Here is a 16,936-nt window from a genome sequence, read left to right as displayed (position 1 = left end):
TGTATTCCCATTTGTCATGGTGTTTTGGACACAGGGGACCACAATTCTAATGATGTTTCTTAGGTCATGCTTCATTCTACCTCAGCATACCTGTCAAGGTGATGGCCGACACACATGGTACTGAACGCAGAGATATGGGGGTAGATTTATCAAACCTTCTAAAAGGAAAATGATAGCTAGAATATGATTGGTTGCTATGTGCAATACATAGCAACGAATCATATTCTAGCTGTCATTTTCTAGAATGTTCTAGATAAATCATAGAGTCAATCTGGTTGCTCTGGGAAACAACTCCACTTTACCTTTTTAAGGTTTGATAAATCTACCTCAAGGCGTTTTCTGCGTATATATTGCAGAAATTCTCGGTTCATTTCCCTGAAATTGCATAAGAACAGAATTTACAAAGCATTTGCCTCTAAATTATATTAGAAAGAAATCAATTCAAGCCCTTTAAATATGTAATAATGTAATTATGTATTTGTTATTTAATGGAAGCTCAAATTGAAGTTTTCAGTAATGTGCTGCTGATAGACTGTATAGTGCTGTGTATGCCATCGGAGGTGTACATCAGCTTACATCAAATCTGAACAATGTTAAAAATTTAAAAAATCCAAATTCTTTCATATCTAGCAGTTGCATTGTGTGATAGTTGTCTTGGGACACCATAATCTTTAGCTCCACACATTGCCGTGCACCACTTCTGGGGATATATTTGCTGAATTGCGGGTTTGAAAAAGTGGTGATGTTGCCTATAGCAACCAGTCAGTTTTTAGCTATCATTTTGTACAATGTACTAAATAAATAACTAGAATCTGATTGGTTGCTATCGGCAACATCTCCACTTTTACAAGACCGCAGTTTAGTAAATATACCCCCATGGTGTTACTAGATCCGTGTACAGACTTCCCAATGGTACCTAATGTAAGAGATCAAAACATATATATCCCGGTGGGAGAAGAGATGGCTTCTTGTGAATGAATGAGACATAGTTTGGGTGGATCAAGGGCATGGCCTTATTTGTCATGACTTTTCAGTCTTGTTTGTTATAAGGTATGCTTGTATACTTTTGAATAAAATTCATATATGTTTGGGCAGCACAGTGGCTTAGTGGTTAGCACTTCTGCCTCACAGCACTGCGGTCATGAGTTCAATTCCCGACCATGGCCTTATCTGTGAGGAGTTTGTATGTTCTCCCAGTGTTTGCTTGGGTTTCGTCCGGGTGCTCCGGTTTCCTCCCACACTCCCAAAATATACTGGTAGGCTAATTGGCTGCTAACAAATTGACCCTAATCTGTGTTTCTGCCTGTGTGTGTGTTAGGGAATTTAGACTGTAAGCCCCAATGGGACAGAGACTGATGTGTGTGAATTTTCTGTACAGCGCTACGGAATAAGTGGCGCTATATAAATAAATGATGATGATCCAAACCATCTTGCATTTCAAAAGGCCGGAAACAGATTTCCTTTGCTGTTCAATCTACATATACACAGGACATAAATATACTGGGTACTCGCATGTTCAGGGCAAAGCATAAATCACAGCATTATATGCATAGCCACAAACACAAAAAAATGCAAAAACAATAATACACATGATATATACAGTTATGTTGAATTTAGGAACAGGACACTTCAGGAGTGTCAGTGAAAGGGTTCAATGTAAATATCCTTAAAAAAGACATTCAGTGGAGATAGAAGAGAGAGAGGAAAAAATAGAGGCACTGAACGGCTAATAAAGTCATGCTATACTGGAGATAATATAGGGCTGGACTTGTTTAATAAACGAGTGGAACACTAATTATTAGGCATTATAAAGTATCAACAGATGTTTTTAGGAGGGGGTCAGTGGGTCATGATAACACATTTGTCTCAGTACTGTACAGTTTGGTTACTTAAGAAACACAAATGCCTTTTTGTCATATCTAGTGCCACAATGATAATAGTCTTAATTAGGTATTTTAAACGCTAAATAAACAGATGCAAAGCAAACTGGAACTTTGCATGTTTTGAGCAGCGGGGAGGAAAGCTGTTAAACAGCTGGTTTATGCATTTAACTATATTTTCAGCAAATCATTCCCTTAAGCAAATATGTACCAAATTTGCTCACTCATTATTTAATCCAAAACCGCGAGCTGTTGAATATTCAATATTTTCTTTATAGCACTGAACAGTTTCTTGCTGTCAATTGTATAGTTATGGCCAGACCAACAGCTGATGATTTTTCAGAATCCTTTGCAGCATTGGTTCTCCAACCAGCCCCTAATCCATTACATGCAGCACCATGTTTTGTGGATTTCCTCATAGGAACACATGTAGACATATTGGTGTTGTCTATGTGTGAGAAGATCCACTAAGCATACATGCTGGTGAGGCCTGAGGACAAACTAAAACCATAGCAACCAATCAGATATATAGTTTCATTGTCTAATTTACAGTAGGCAGTTAAAGCTAATTGCTGATTGGTTGCTTTGGATTTAATATATATGTTACATACTATAAACAATATCAAATATCATATTTTTATCAAATACATTTTTGGATTATCACAGAGGTGGAGCTGAGGTTATAGAGGCCTAGACCCTTCTAACTAGACTAGAAATGCCTTATGGGATGTTTGACATATAAAGAAGAAATGTGACACAACATTTATAGCGCCACAAAGTCCTTTCAATTGCCCATTATTTACTGGGTAGTGTGTATGTATATTTGAGATAAATGGAGTTAAGCTGCATAATTATGAGTGGCTTGCTTGGTTCAAGTACAAGGTGTGTGTGTGTGTGTGTGTGTGTGTGTGTGTGTGTGTGTGTGTGTGTGTGTGTGTGTGTGTGTGTGTGTGTGTGTGTGTGTGTGTGTGTGTGTGTGTGTGTGTGTGTGTGTGTGTGTGTGTGTGTGTGTGTGTGTGTGTGTGTGTGTGTGTGTGTGTGTGTGTGTGTGTGTGTGTCTTAGACCTGACCCTGGCACCCTTAATTCTGTGCCGCAGACAATGCCAAGAGAGGGGTGGATAGGAAAATGACTTGGTTCCCAACAGTTAAGTCAAACTGTAAAAGTCTTGAACTTGATAATAAGGCCCAAGCTAATGTTTAGACCCTAATCTTGCTCAACCACATAGCATCCAGCATGAACCACATGATGGAAGGACAAGGAATGGGGATAAGAGGTGATTCCCTGCGGAGGACACCAATGTAGAGGACAAAACACACAGTCATTACCTTGACCAGACTCCTAGACTGGTGCAACCCTTAAAGGTGGCCCAAGGCCATTCGTGCTGGATGGAGGTTTGGACACTAACTAATATTCAGAAAAGTCAGGCCCCATTCCTCCTCAGATAACCCACCTGCCTATAGATCAGTAAAGGTAGACATTCATCTATGCTGGAAATGCCATAATTACTCTGTAAATGGCACCAATGCTTTATCATGTCATGCGTGCAGGTCAACAGCCTGAGGGTACAACTTAACATAAAAAGGTGTAGACCAACAGAAAGTTATCTAATGTAACCACTTCCGGGTAGGAGACAGTCATAGCATCTTTCCCCTATATGTACAGTATTGTGTGTATTTAATAGAAATGGCAGCATATACATAGACAATGTACTTAAACAACTAAGATAAGTTAAGATAATACACAGCATTCCAGACCTAGAGTGTAGGGTTCTTCCCATCCAGAGTTACTGTGCTCTGTGTTACTACTGCTGACCTGTTCTAAACTGCGGAGTTCTTACTGTTTTTCTTTGCTGGGATGTATTGTGTGTCTCTAAATTACCATTGATGTTTTTCTTTATAATACAGGAGTATGTAACATTTCCTATTTTTTTAAATTACAAACCAAAATCAACACTTATACCTCAGTGGTATAACATGTCGCTGCTACTAGATACAGCACTTCCCTCGTTCTGTGATGTCAAAGCGAAACCTAGGAGAAGAAATTCCTCACAACACCTACTGACTCGTCACCTTATGATGGAGCTGCACGCTGAATCTCTGAATAATAAAAATAATGGAAACCCTAAGCAATATGTGAATTGGCAACTGTTGTGGGACTACAAGCCCCAGCAATCCTATTCCTCTGCATATTTGAGTGGAAGTGGCTATTATTTATGCAGCCTGGGGTACAAACTGTAATAGAATAATGCCCCCTAGTGGCAGAATAATTGTAATACGTGCACAACCCTTGTTTCAGGTGACATAACCAAAACATCTATCCTATATGAAATCATTTTGTTCTGTAATCAAGGCACTTTGTAAATAATCATAATATATGTTTCTGTATAATGTCCCCTTAATTGAAAATCCAACGTAGAACACATCAGGAGGAAACTATCAGTGCTTGATATTCTATTTATGTTCTTTTGCCCCTTTTCCCATAGTTTTTTTTCAGAAGGATTTAATGTGTTCACCGCAAGCGATTCACAGGGATACCTCCAATTCCAAACTTTAAACCTGTGATGCATTAAATTTGAAAAAAAGAAAAAAAAAGAAAACGTGAACAAGGGTTAACAGCCGCATGCTCTAAAAATGATCTTTCGTTCCAAATGGAATTACACCTGGTGATCTGTAATGGATTGTATTTCATGCTGACACTTTCATTCTTCTGCTGTACTGCTTTTGAGCATCTTCTTTTGTAAGCTGTTTCACTCAAAAAGATAAACAGACAAAAGCACGGCAAGAGAGAAAGGAACAGAAAGGCAGCCATGTGGAGAGACATGCAGCCTAGTAACAAGGTAGCCACGTGGCGGCCATGCTCATCCGCGGCTAGGAGCTTGCAGCCGGTGTTCTAAACTAGATTTGTGGGGAAAAAAAGAAAAAGTTAAATCAGTGAAATATTAGGCTCAAATAGACCATTGAATAACGAATGTAAAAGATTGGGTGCAAAAGATGAACTTGGGACTATACGCGTTTGCAGAGCCAAAGTGGTTTTCGCACTTAGGAGTAGATTTATCAAACCTGATATAAAGGAAAAGTGGATGTGTTGCTCATAGCAGCCAATCAGATTCTAGCTATAATTGTGCAGAATGTACTAGGTAAATGAAATGGGTTGCTATGGGCAACACCACCGATCTTCTGTATTAGAAGGTTTGATAAATATACCCCCAGTTCTAAAATGTTTCTGATAAACTGCATTACACATATAGAAAATTTATAGGACTAGTTTGTATAATTTTTATGACGGTAAGTTCAGTGATGGTCTTATTTGTAAGGTTACATCATGAGCACCAGAAGGAAGATTACATGACAATGTAAACCAACTAAGTCAGAACTTCTCGTAATAATTTACTGACGCAAATAACTTCAGTCTTACACTCACTATATACTGCAATTTTTTGAAAAAGTGAGGGGGAATATGTTTTATCTCCAACACAAATAGTAAAATACAACAATCTGTATTGAATTAATAAAATGTCACTGATATATATCAAAAAGCGTAGATTGTCAGCTGCTTTGACCTGTAGTCATGCCACAGTGTGTGCAGGGACTAAGTACTGCAGAGTGTCTAACTTACGTCAATGCATGCAAGCACTAGAACCTGCGCAGCTTTAGGCTTCTTTGCACTTGCCTTCCTCAGTTGATGCAGAATACAAAAAGCTCAACACTGACCTCCTTTGAGTGAAGAGCTTTTTAATCAACAAAGAACTCAGAGATATTTTATGTTGGGCAAATCTGCAAACAATTAAAGGGGTTCCCCATTTTCTTTATTTAGCAGAGGCGATCCAACACAGGGGGGTATATTTACTAAACTGCGGGTTTGAAAAAGTGGCGGTGTTGCCTAAAACAACCAATCAGATTCTAGCTGTCATTTTGTAGAATGTACTAATTAAATAATAACTGGAATCTGATTGGTTGCTATAGGCAACATCTACACTTTTTCAAACCCGCTGTTTAGTAAATATACCCCAGGGTCTCTAATTACAAGTCTTAGAGAAGCGTAAAGGTTGTGGTGGGAGATGCCCCACTGCAGTGTTTTTATTGGGAAGGGAGATTTAGTAAATTCATATATGAATTATGTTTACATATACTGTAAGTTAAACATAACCACTAAGGGGATCTAATCCTTTGTTTCATTAATTGTTACAGCATTTATTGTATTTCCACAAATGAGGACCTGATTAGCAGAGGTAACGCAGAGATGAATTTTGTTGTTTTGCCCCTGTGGTATTCATACGTGCTGGGACATTCTAATCTATTACATTCAGGGCCGCCATCAGAGGGGTACAGGGGGTACTGTTGTACCAGGCCCGGGCTCACTAGGGGGCCCAGTACAACAGCGCAACACATACTTACCTGGGTGCCCGCTGTCTTGCAGTCCGCTGGTCTGCGCTACTCTGTCTTCAGCCTGGCTGTCACGTGACAGCCAGGCACCAGAATGCGATCGCAGGGGTAGAGGAATCATTCCCCCTGCGATCTTATGATCTGCCTGTGCCTGTGCCTGTGGGGCGGGGCCTTACTGGGCCCCATGATTTCTGATAGCGGCCCTGATTACATTTGGGAATATTAGGTGACAGCCTAACAAGTTTCTAAGGAGGTCCTGTGCACCTCTCTGCAAATGCTGTCCTCCTTTGTGGATGCTTTCTTCAGGGTCCCCCAAACATGCCAAGATTTTAACCCCCTCTCCTGTGATGCCAGGATCATGATTCCGACACAACTGCCTCTGTTTTGTCTTAAGTAAATTAATGGAAATGGCACACGCCCTTATTGAGTCCAAAGCAAACCAGTAATCTGCAAATTAAGTGCTACCCCTTATTCTCTGCCAGCCCATGCCCTGGCTTATACTGTATTTGAATTAATCTCAGTCTTTCCATTCTGTACTATGTTGCTAATATTAGATAAATCTGGGCAGTTGAAGTTTCTAAATATTTCTACTGAATAGAACTCTCATACAGCTTAATAATGATTTTATTTGTCATATCACGTAAAAAGAGACAACTAACAATAATGACTTGATTTTAGAATAGGGAATAATAGCTGTAAATATTCATAGGGAAGACTCTAAGACATAACAGTCGTAAACAAGAAACACATTCAAATAACTATCAGGATAGTTATATATATATATATATATATATATATATATACATATACACTTGAGAAATGGTGCTGCATTCCCAAATTTTAAAAACTGCATTAAAATTTAGTAATGTATTGGTGGCAGGGACTGAATGAAAAATATTCTCTGTACAGTGCTACGCCATTGGTGGTGCTATAGAAGTAAAAAATTATTTTCCCATTTATTCCAATTTGCAATGCATTTCTATGGCCTTTCGGAACCCATTTAAATGCATTGTCTATTAAAATAAATGGGAAATCTCACTGGTTTCAGCCAATCTCGACCGTATGGAACCGGTGAGACTACTTTTGGAAATTTTCAAGAATTTGTTTACGTATGAATATTTTTCACAATCCAGTGTTTAGTTGAAATAATATTTGAACAAGTAAATACTAATTTTTTGTTTAATAATAATGATAATACAATAAATCAATAGATAAACAGGAATCTTCCCATCCTGTGATCCTTTATTATTGTACCTTGTTATTATATGTTTATATCACAAAAACAACATAGACTTAACCCATTTGATTACACAATAAATTAAAATATTTTTTGCCATTAAAGTTTGAATTAATATACATTTTTTATGTATATTATAATTATGTAGATTGCCTATAATAATCACTGTCATTTAGATCTTTTGTTCGGAATTACTTTGTGGTATTATTGTTATTGTACTGTTTTTGCCATGTGTGTGCTATTATTATTTATTTATCATTATTAGTATTACTGTGTCTTATAATGGATGCATATTAGAGACATCACATGCCTAATATTCCTAATATTGAGCCAATAGTTCCATTTTCAGCAAATGACCTAACACTAGTTGAAAAAGTTATATAAAAAGAAGTTAAAAGGATGAAAAAGTTATTTGCAACATGTATTTGTTCAATTTGTGTGAAAGAAATAACAATTTTGTTTTAGTGGACAACAAATTGCTCAATCTCTGTGAACTGAGTCGCCAGAAATGAACTACTGAAATATTTATAAGGTCAAAATACTACTACTGCTAATAATGTAAGGATTATTGAATGACAAATATTGCTATTAATATTTTGAGTTGGAAACAGTAATATTGAAGGAATAAATAATTACACATTTGCTATTGCACTTTATCAATGACAAGATAGTTAATTGTGAAATAATTAGCAACTTTAATACCAAAATAAAAAATTGAGTGACTTCATAGTCATCCATTGTTTGCCAGATCTAATACATAATTGTCACTAGTTGCTCTAGACCTCCCCCTCCTTTTACTGTAGACCTGTGAATTTCATTGACTGCAAGTAAAAGAAAACAGTGTGTGATTGTAGCTCACTGCTGACTTGCGTTACAGCCAGAGAATGACAGCAGAGTACACTAAGTAAAAAGCTGCAGTAACTTGCCTCTTAGCTTTTACTGATATAAACCTGAGGAAGGCATTGCAGGTGAAACATTCATTTTAATGTATAATTTCCATCTTCTTAGCATGTTATTTTCTTGTTTGTCTCCCACTTCTACCCAGCATGTTGTTTTATACACATTTGATCTCCACTGTACAATCCATTGTAAATGGCATGGATGAAAGCTTGGTTCTTGTCAATTAAATTCACTCTCCATAGCTACGACTTGTATTCTGTACAGTACCCAGTAATTTAAATACACCAAGGAGTTTTACTCTTTGGTTATTAAACGCCTAAGATGTTAAATATACAAAAGAGAGTGATTTAATATAAAAAAAAAAAAACGACCAAGTGTCTGAGTCATTTTGCTTTAAGCATGTCTTTGTTAATGTGTGTCTACATTTCCCAAGTTAACCATTGTTATGCTTTTTTTTTTGTACGATATGATTTTGTCTTTGTTTCATGTCTCTTTTTTTTATGTTTTCCCATTGACCAGATATTCCCAAAACTTTATTTACAACCACAATCATCCCCCTTTACACCACTGCAACAGTCACAACCTCTGTTACCATAACAACCCGTTCAACCACATCCTCCTCCGGCATCAAAGGTATGTTTGTTCTACCATACAGCTTGTGCAAGTAGGCTGCTAGAAATTCCAGATGTTGAGATGAGACAATCGGTGGCTACTGGATTTGGAATTTAAATTGTAGATTAATTAGTTTAGCCAGACTTAAAGGGACACTATCATCATGAAATATATGTTTTTAGCATTCTCTACATAGGTTTAAAAATGACACTGTGTCTATAAGAGCTTTGTTACACTTGTTTCTTTCACAAACTTCCAAACATTCTATTAAGCAAAACTGGATACCAAACCATGCTCTGTTCGACCAAACCTAACCACACCCAAATTCCCATTAAAGAATGAAGACTTTCCAATAGTCTGTTACCCATTCTGGGTAAATGAACGAAGACTATTGGGAAATATGATGCTAGTCAATTAGCCTGGCTCAGAATACCTAGGCTATAGGCAACAATGTCAGCAAACTACTGAAAACACAACTACCTGTTAGCTACCTGTTAGCAACAAAATGAAAAATGTCAAGCTTTTATTAAATATAAATACACATTATATATAGTTTTGATGGTAGTGTCCTTTAAAGTGACAATCCCCTTACATTTTGATTGGTTAAATAAAGAAAAGCTCAGATTGTAAAACATTGAATTGGAAAGAATGATTTTGTTTAAAGTGCATATAAACGGCAACATTGGATTACTTTCAAATTTTATTCATATTTCTCATCGGAACTCTAATGTATTAATAACTTACCAAGCTGCTCAATTGGAAAATTGTGTGTATTTATCTTATCTTGCGTTCATCGAGGCAGATCATGGAGATTGACAGATTTCACCTGTAATAGCGACAAAATGCTTTAATACAAAAGTGTGTGTGTATAGGGGGCATTGTGGTATAGATAAATGTGGACGTACCCTGCAGCAATGTTCTGCTATTTCAGGATACATTTACAGGTGGAGTACAATTGGTTTAGATAAACTGTATGATCGACTGCTGTTGCACAGTGAATTGATCACACCATTCATTTCTGTCACACTTCAATAGTATATCTACTGAGTGAGCCAGGTTAGTATGGTGTAATCAGAACCTCTCAATTGTGTTGTTTGGCCTGCACAATCATGCCACACCTGTTTTTACAATATGTTATCCAAAATGCATACATGTATTAAATTCTGTCAAAATTTTCATCATGATTATGTTTTAAATTAATATTGCAAAAACTTTTTATATGATTTTGGTCATATATGCATAATCAATTTTTTTTAGCCTAATACAACCTCCTAATTTGATCTCCTAATCTTTTTAATAAGTACTCTAGTTCTTTAAAGTGACAAAACTGCTGTAGATGTTTTAATTTCCAATGGTGTCATTTTATTCCTGGTGATCGCAGTAGTATAAGGTAGGTTTACAATTATTTAGCTGGGATGACACATAGGTGGTTTACCTTTTAGGGAATAATGCCTTTTTTAAATATTCAGTGGTCAAAATAGAAATTTAGAAGTGGTGGTGTGAAAAATGGGAGTGTAAATGAATGGAATTTGATCCTTTTACAATGAAGACAGTAGGAGAAGTGGCGGTATGGCATACCACTGTATACACACCCACTGCCATATATTAAATAAAGCATAATGTATAAAATATATAGTTTATTGCAGTAATAATAACCTGCTGTGTATGGTACTATTAGTCATAATAACTTTCTAGGGAAATTAGTATAGAACTGCAATTATTATTATTATTATTATTATTATTATTATTACTACTTAATGATGTACACGATTGAGGAACTAGAACAGAAGTGTGCCTGAAAGAAGGGCACATTCTTAATACATTTTCATAATAATAATGATGATGATCTAAATAGACCTTGTGCACTACCTTGTGCCTCTGTACATGCAGTGCAGGTTGGTCATGGTCAGACCTTCATGATAATATGTACAGTAACCTAAAGATAGAGCAGGTATCAGGATCGTTGATCCAGACTCCAGTGGAGTTGGCGAGGGCTTTGTATGTGACGGTGAGGAGTTTGAAGAGGACTCTGTAGGGGAAGAAGAGTCAGAGTAATGTTTGGCAGAGAGGGGAGGCAGATGTGGAGGGGTGAGATGGTGGATAAGTCTAGCAGCAGCATTTAGTATAGATCGAAAAGGAGTGAGATGGGAGTGGGGGAGGCTAATAAGGAGAAGATTGCCGTAGTGCAGTTGAGAAATGATCAGTGAGTGCATGAGTTTTGGTGGCATCCTGAGAGAGGAAGGGTCTGCCATGAGCGATGTTGCAGAGCTGGAAGCAACAGGATTGGGCAAGAGATTGAATGGGGGGATTGAAGGAGAGGAAGGATTCAAGAATGACACCCTGCCAGCGGAGTTTGGGAACAGAAGAGATAGTGGCGTTGTCAACAGTAATAGAGAGGTCGGTAGGGGAGGAGACTCTTGATGGAGGGAAGACAATGAGTTCCATTTTGGCAAATGCATAAGGACATCAAGGAGGAGTCGGTGGAGAGGCAACTGGACACCTGAGAGTGGTGGGAAGGGGAGAGATCTGGACATGAGAGGTAGTATTGAGTATTGTCAGCATACATGTGATAATGGAGGCTGAAGGCACTAATGAGTTTACCCAGGGAGGATGTATACAGAGAAAAAAGCAGAGGACCAAGGACAGATCCCTGCAGTACTCCTACAGGAAGGATGAATGGGGGGGAGAAGGGGAGGAACCAGAGGTAGAAACAGAGAAGGAGCAGTTGGCAAGGTAGGAAATAAACCATGAAAGGATGGTGTCAAAAACAACGCAGAGAGATGCAGGAGGATAAGCAGGGAGAAGTGGGCCCTGCTTTTGGCTGAGAGAATATCATTGATGACTTTGGTCAAGGCAGTTTCTGTGGAGTGAAGGGGGTGGAAGTCACATTGGAGAGGATCAAGGAAGGAATTGTCAGAGAGGTAGCTGCTGAGATGGTTGTAGACAAGCTGCTCAAGTATTTTGGAGTCAAGGTTTAGTTTTTTAAGGATGGGTGAGACAAAAGCATGTTTCAAGAATGAGGGGAAGTTTCCAGTGTATAGGGACTGATTGAAAAGGTGAGCAAAGTGGGAGCAGGCAGTGGGGGAAAGGGAGAGAAGAAGGTGAAAGAGGATGGGATCCAGGTTGAGGGTGGAGAGGATAATATTAAAGAATGAACTTTGTCACCTGTAGTGGGGTGGAAGGAGCACAAGAGGTGGTGACTGGAAGGAGAGGAGGATGGAGTAGTAGTGGTGGCAGAAAAGTGATGGAAGGAGAAGATTTTGTGGCTGATAGGCTCAGTGTTGATGACAAAGGAAGCAAAGTCAGTGGCAGGAAGGGAGGATGGCAGTGGAGGAGGGGGGCAAAGGAGTGTGTTTAAAGTGGCAAAAATGTGGCAGGGATTGGAGGACTGTGAATAGATGAGAGACTTGAAGAAGGATTGTTTAGCGAGGGAGAGGAACTTGAAATGAAGGAAGTCTGCCAAGGAATGAGATTTCCTCTAGTGTTGTTTGGTGGTAGATGTGCACTTTTGATTGAACCGGGTAAATTTGGAGTGCCAAGGTTGGGGTTTAGAGCATCAAAGGGGGACAGAAATAGCGGGGGCAACAGAGTGAAGAGCGGTGGTGAGGATGTGGTTGTAGAGGGAGGCCACCAGCTTGGGGCAGGCTAGGGTGGATGTCAGGGAGAGGAGAGTGGCAAGCCAAGAGGTGAAAATAGCAGGATCAAGATTTCATCTAAAAAGGGGAGATTTGTGCGTGGTTCGGGGTGCCAGTTGTTTATGTGTGTGGGGTATATCACTCTCGTGTGACATCGATTTTCTATCTGGGAAATCGCTAATGCTCAGGGTTTGACATCTCTGAAACGCTGTTTGCAGTGTTTGGGGCTATTGCTAACAATAAATACTGTTACATTAAAATGAATGTAAATTATTTTGTAAATGTCACAAACTTTTATATTCTCTGAAGTAGTTAAGATTTAACCTCTCGGGTTAGGTTGATAGCTAAAAAAAAGTTTATCATAGCAAACGTGCTCAAAAATGTAATTAACATATATATTTCAGCCAGTTAAATTGCTATCGTCTGACACAACCTTTAGGTTCAATAAAGGTGACAAAGAAAATCTGATGAAGAATGTTGGATAAGTGGAAAGCCAATTGATAGAGTAACTTAAAAGAGAGGATATGTATGAGAGGTTAAGGATTCATTTAAATGTGTTCCTGTAGATTGCTTAGATTAGTCTCCTTTTTATGAGCAGCAAAGTGAAATCTGATATGATTTCGTTTATACTTATGAGTCCATTTGGAGCTTCTAAAATGCATCTCACTCTACTGCAACCTTAGTAAATCCCATTGGCATGCACGGTTTTATCATTTTTACGTCAAATTTAAAGGAACTTATGTCAGGAACTACAGAGATCATCTTTAGGGAAGAATCAGCTGGTGATCCATCTATTTCTGGCTTAGAATCATAAACTGTTTAATCGTATGGCTCTTCTCCATTACTGGTTTAATAAAAAAGATTGTACAACCCTAAATATAAGTTTTTGATCATGCAATAAGATTTTGTAGTAAGACAGAGTTTAATCCAATAATACAATAAAGAATCAATGGAATTACTTGGTAATTAGGATATGCAATGTTTCATTATCATCATCATCATCATCATCAACATTTATTTATATAGCTCCAGCAGATTCCGTAGCGCTTTACAATTGGGGACAATGTTTGCTGTTAAGCTAATGAAAATCCTCTAATTAGTCTGACAGCAGCGTCATCTTTATTATCTGAACAAAGTGTGATCAATATTATTCTGTTGAATGTCTAAATAATATTGGCATGTGTGTTATATTCTTAGTTATACAGATGGAGAAACCTTAGTTACAAAAATAATTCAACTATTTTGAACCATTTTACTGTAATTGTACTTTAGAGTACAGCTTAGCAAATAAATGGTTTCAGGGATAATTGAGATATCCTGACATGTCAGTTTGGGATACCTCTGGCTACACCACTACAAAGCTAAACATTGTGGGCTGAATTTACTCTTAGAAGTAAACCTAGCTAGAAGTTACAGTTTTGCACCTTGCTGCAGACTGGGGGGGGGGGGGGGAGTTTAAAATGAATGGACAGATATAGATTTGTATGGGGGGTTCACGTCCCAGCTCAAAGCTAAATCGCAACAAAAATGCCCAGTATTTTTATGCTACGTACAAAAGCAGGCTATATCTTTCCAGCATACAAAAAAATTAATTTATTACAGAATGGATTATCCAGGTGCAAATACAAATTCCATATATATAAGAACTTGGGTCCTGTTGTCACAAGCGAATCCTCCTATGAGGCATTTTCGCTTCATTGCTTGGCTACACCTCCAGTGGGGCATTCACCTACACTGCCACTGCCACACTCCTAGAGGCACCATGCATTCCTCCCGGGATGCCGTCACAAGGGGGTGTGGCTCGTATCTACACTCCAGGGTATTTATTTAATACTGTTTATTTTATATTGCCACCACATTATGCTGTGCTGTACAGAGAATATTCAATCACACATTCACATCAGTCCATGCCCCACAGTATAATTTCCCTATCACACAGACTAACATCCTGTTTTGTCAGCAGCCAATTCCTCCATCAGTATATAAATAAATACTATAAACAGTATTGGTCTGTGGCTGGAACCCAAAGCACGTGGAGGAGGAAGAGGAAACCCCCGCAAAAACATAGGGAGAACATACAATCTCTACACAGCTAGGGCTGGTTGGAATCTGACTCCTGACCCCAGTATTGTGAGGCAGCATATCTAATCACTGTGCCGCCATCATGAATTAATTAGTTGGAATAGACATTTAATATGTTATAGATAGCTCCACAGGAGTAATACATTTTGAAAGTTTTGCTAACATCAATTAATGTAGCCTTCAACAATAATACTGGCTGTGGCTATCTTTCATCATGGTTTTCATTCTTTTTGTGCAGGTTTCTGCACTAAGGCCAGGTACACACTGAAAAATTTTCAGGATCAATCTGGTATCTACAATGATTGTACCTGCGACTGTAAGTCCGACTGGTCGGGCGATTCATGAGTACACACTACACTCTATTTACCTTCAGATCTGTGCTCTTCATCTGGTCCTATAGTCGTTTAGAGAATGTCAGCAGAATATGCACTAATTCATTCATTCATTCCTGTCACACTGACTAACCGCCTTGTTATAGTTATCCCCATGTCATAACAAATTTCATTAGCTTCTATGACTCTGAAACTAAATATTGAGTCTCAGAATGAACAAACAAATTATTCCATCAACAGCACTGTTTACATTTAGTCACCAGGATATGTTCATTGCCGGCATCGGCTGAAAGGTCATGACTCTGTAAACCCTATGGAGATTGTGATCGTCAGTGCATATACACTACATGATCGAAGGTGATTGGAATGAGTTTATTAAACAGTACGACCAACGAAATGAAATGACAATCGGCGCTTTGGAACGACTGTTGTTTATCGTGTAAGTATACACACTAACGCGATATCGGGCCGAGCGGTCGTTTATCGGGTGATTGGCCCAATAATCGGCTGAAAAACCTCCAGTGTGTACCTAGCCTAATGCACAACTCAATAGTTAGGTAACAGATTGAGGCAACTTCAAAGACCTTTGATACTGGAACTTGGAATGTGCAATGCAGGACAAGAAGGTGAAATGGACCAGCTCATTGGTGATCAAATAGTGCTGTGCAATTAAAGTACCTATCCTACATCTCTGTAACATTCCAATAGTCAGGATGGCCATTTAGAAGAAAACTGTCTAGAAACAGGACAAGGAAGGAGAATTTGGATCAATGAATAACAGAGTGTTATTTGATAATAAGTGCAATTGTCTTCAATATCTCACTCAGTCACTGTACAAGCTATCTGGTAAAGGATCATATATTTAGACTTTTAGTTATATGGACTTTGCCCGGACTGCTCCCCAGCTGTGGAACGATCTTCCATGTTCCATCAGGTTAGCATCTACTCTCAAAGGCTTCAAGCGTGCCCTTAAGACTCACTTCTTTATTAAAGTCTATCAGTCCTCCTCCTAACTCCCTTGTCCCAGCTCTCTCCCCACTTAGTCCCACCCTATTTGTGTCTCCCTCTTTCCTTTAGGATGTAAGCTCTCAGGAGCAGGGCCCTCTTTCCTTGTGTGCTCCTTCCACTATTCCATCACCCTCTGTACCTCTTGGCCTGCTTCCCTAGCCCTATTTTCTAAAGCTTCAGCCTACTTCTCGCTGATTCCTACAATCACTTTCACTCATTGTCCCAGAAATATTTGATTTGCATTACCATGTTACCTGTGTCTGTGCATATATATTTTGTTCATTTTTTTGTTCTTCCTGTATCATGTTGTGTTATGGCTCACTGTTTTCTGTATATGTCATGTACGGCGCTGCAGACTCTTTGTGGTGCCTTATAAATTAAAGATAATAATAATATAACCTAATGTTCACCATAATGTACAAGACCAAAATGTATGGAGTATACATAGATTTTATTTAAGGAGTGGAGAGTCCTGCCAACAGGACTATGATTTATTTAGGTGTAATTGCTATATTTTTGGCTACAAATTAAAAAGACAAAAATAAATACTGGAGATCATTACAGGTAATAAGCAGGGCCATCTTTTCCATTGGGCACGATGGGCAGGTGCTCGGGGGCCCCACGGACAAGGGGGGCCCCATAGGCAGGGCTCTTAATTAGAATAAATAATCCTGAAAAAAAAAAAACCCTGCAAAAAAAAACCTTCATGGGTCACTGAGCAAGTACATCTATCTATCTCTATATATCTATCTATATATATATATATATATATATATATATATATATATATATATATATATATATATGTAGGGGCCCCAGTGCATTGCTTCGCCCGGGGGCCCATCATGTTGTTAAGATGGCCCTGGT

General features: G+C 38.4%; 1 protein-coding gene across 3 annotated transcripts in view; it reads left to right on the top strand.

The window, feature by feature from the left end:
- The window catches only part of CADM2 (cell adhesion molecule 2), a 1,139,602-nt gene that overhangs the window by 1,058,361 nt on the left and 64,305 nt on the right, over positions 1-16,936 (top strand). For 2 of the 3 annotated variants that reach the window (XM_075197070.1, XM_075197069.1), the window contains one exon: positions 8,920-9,033. The exons of the other annotated variant lie outside the window; for it this stretch is intronic. In XM_075197070.1, the coding sequence (XP_075053171.1) occupies positions 8,920-9,033 (114 nt within the window). The remainder of the gene's footprint in view (positions 1-8,919; positions 9,034-16,936) is intronic. 3 annotated transcript variants of the gene reach the window in all.

This window comes from Mixophyes fleayi, chromosome 2 (genome assembly GCF_038048845.1).
Source record: "Mixophyes fleayi isolate aMixFle1 chromosome 2, aMixFle1.hap1, whole genome shotgun sequence".
In the NCBI taxonomy this organism is placed as follows: Eukaryota; Metazoa; Chordata; class Amphibia; order Anura; family Limnodynastidae; genus Mixophyes; species Mixophyes fleayi.
This window is presented reverse-complemented; position numbering and strand designations above follow the sequence as displayed.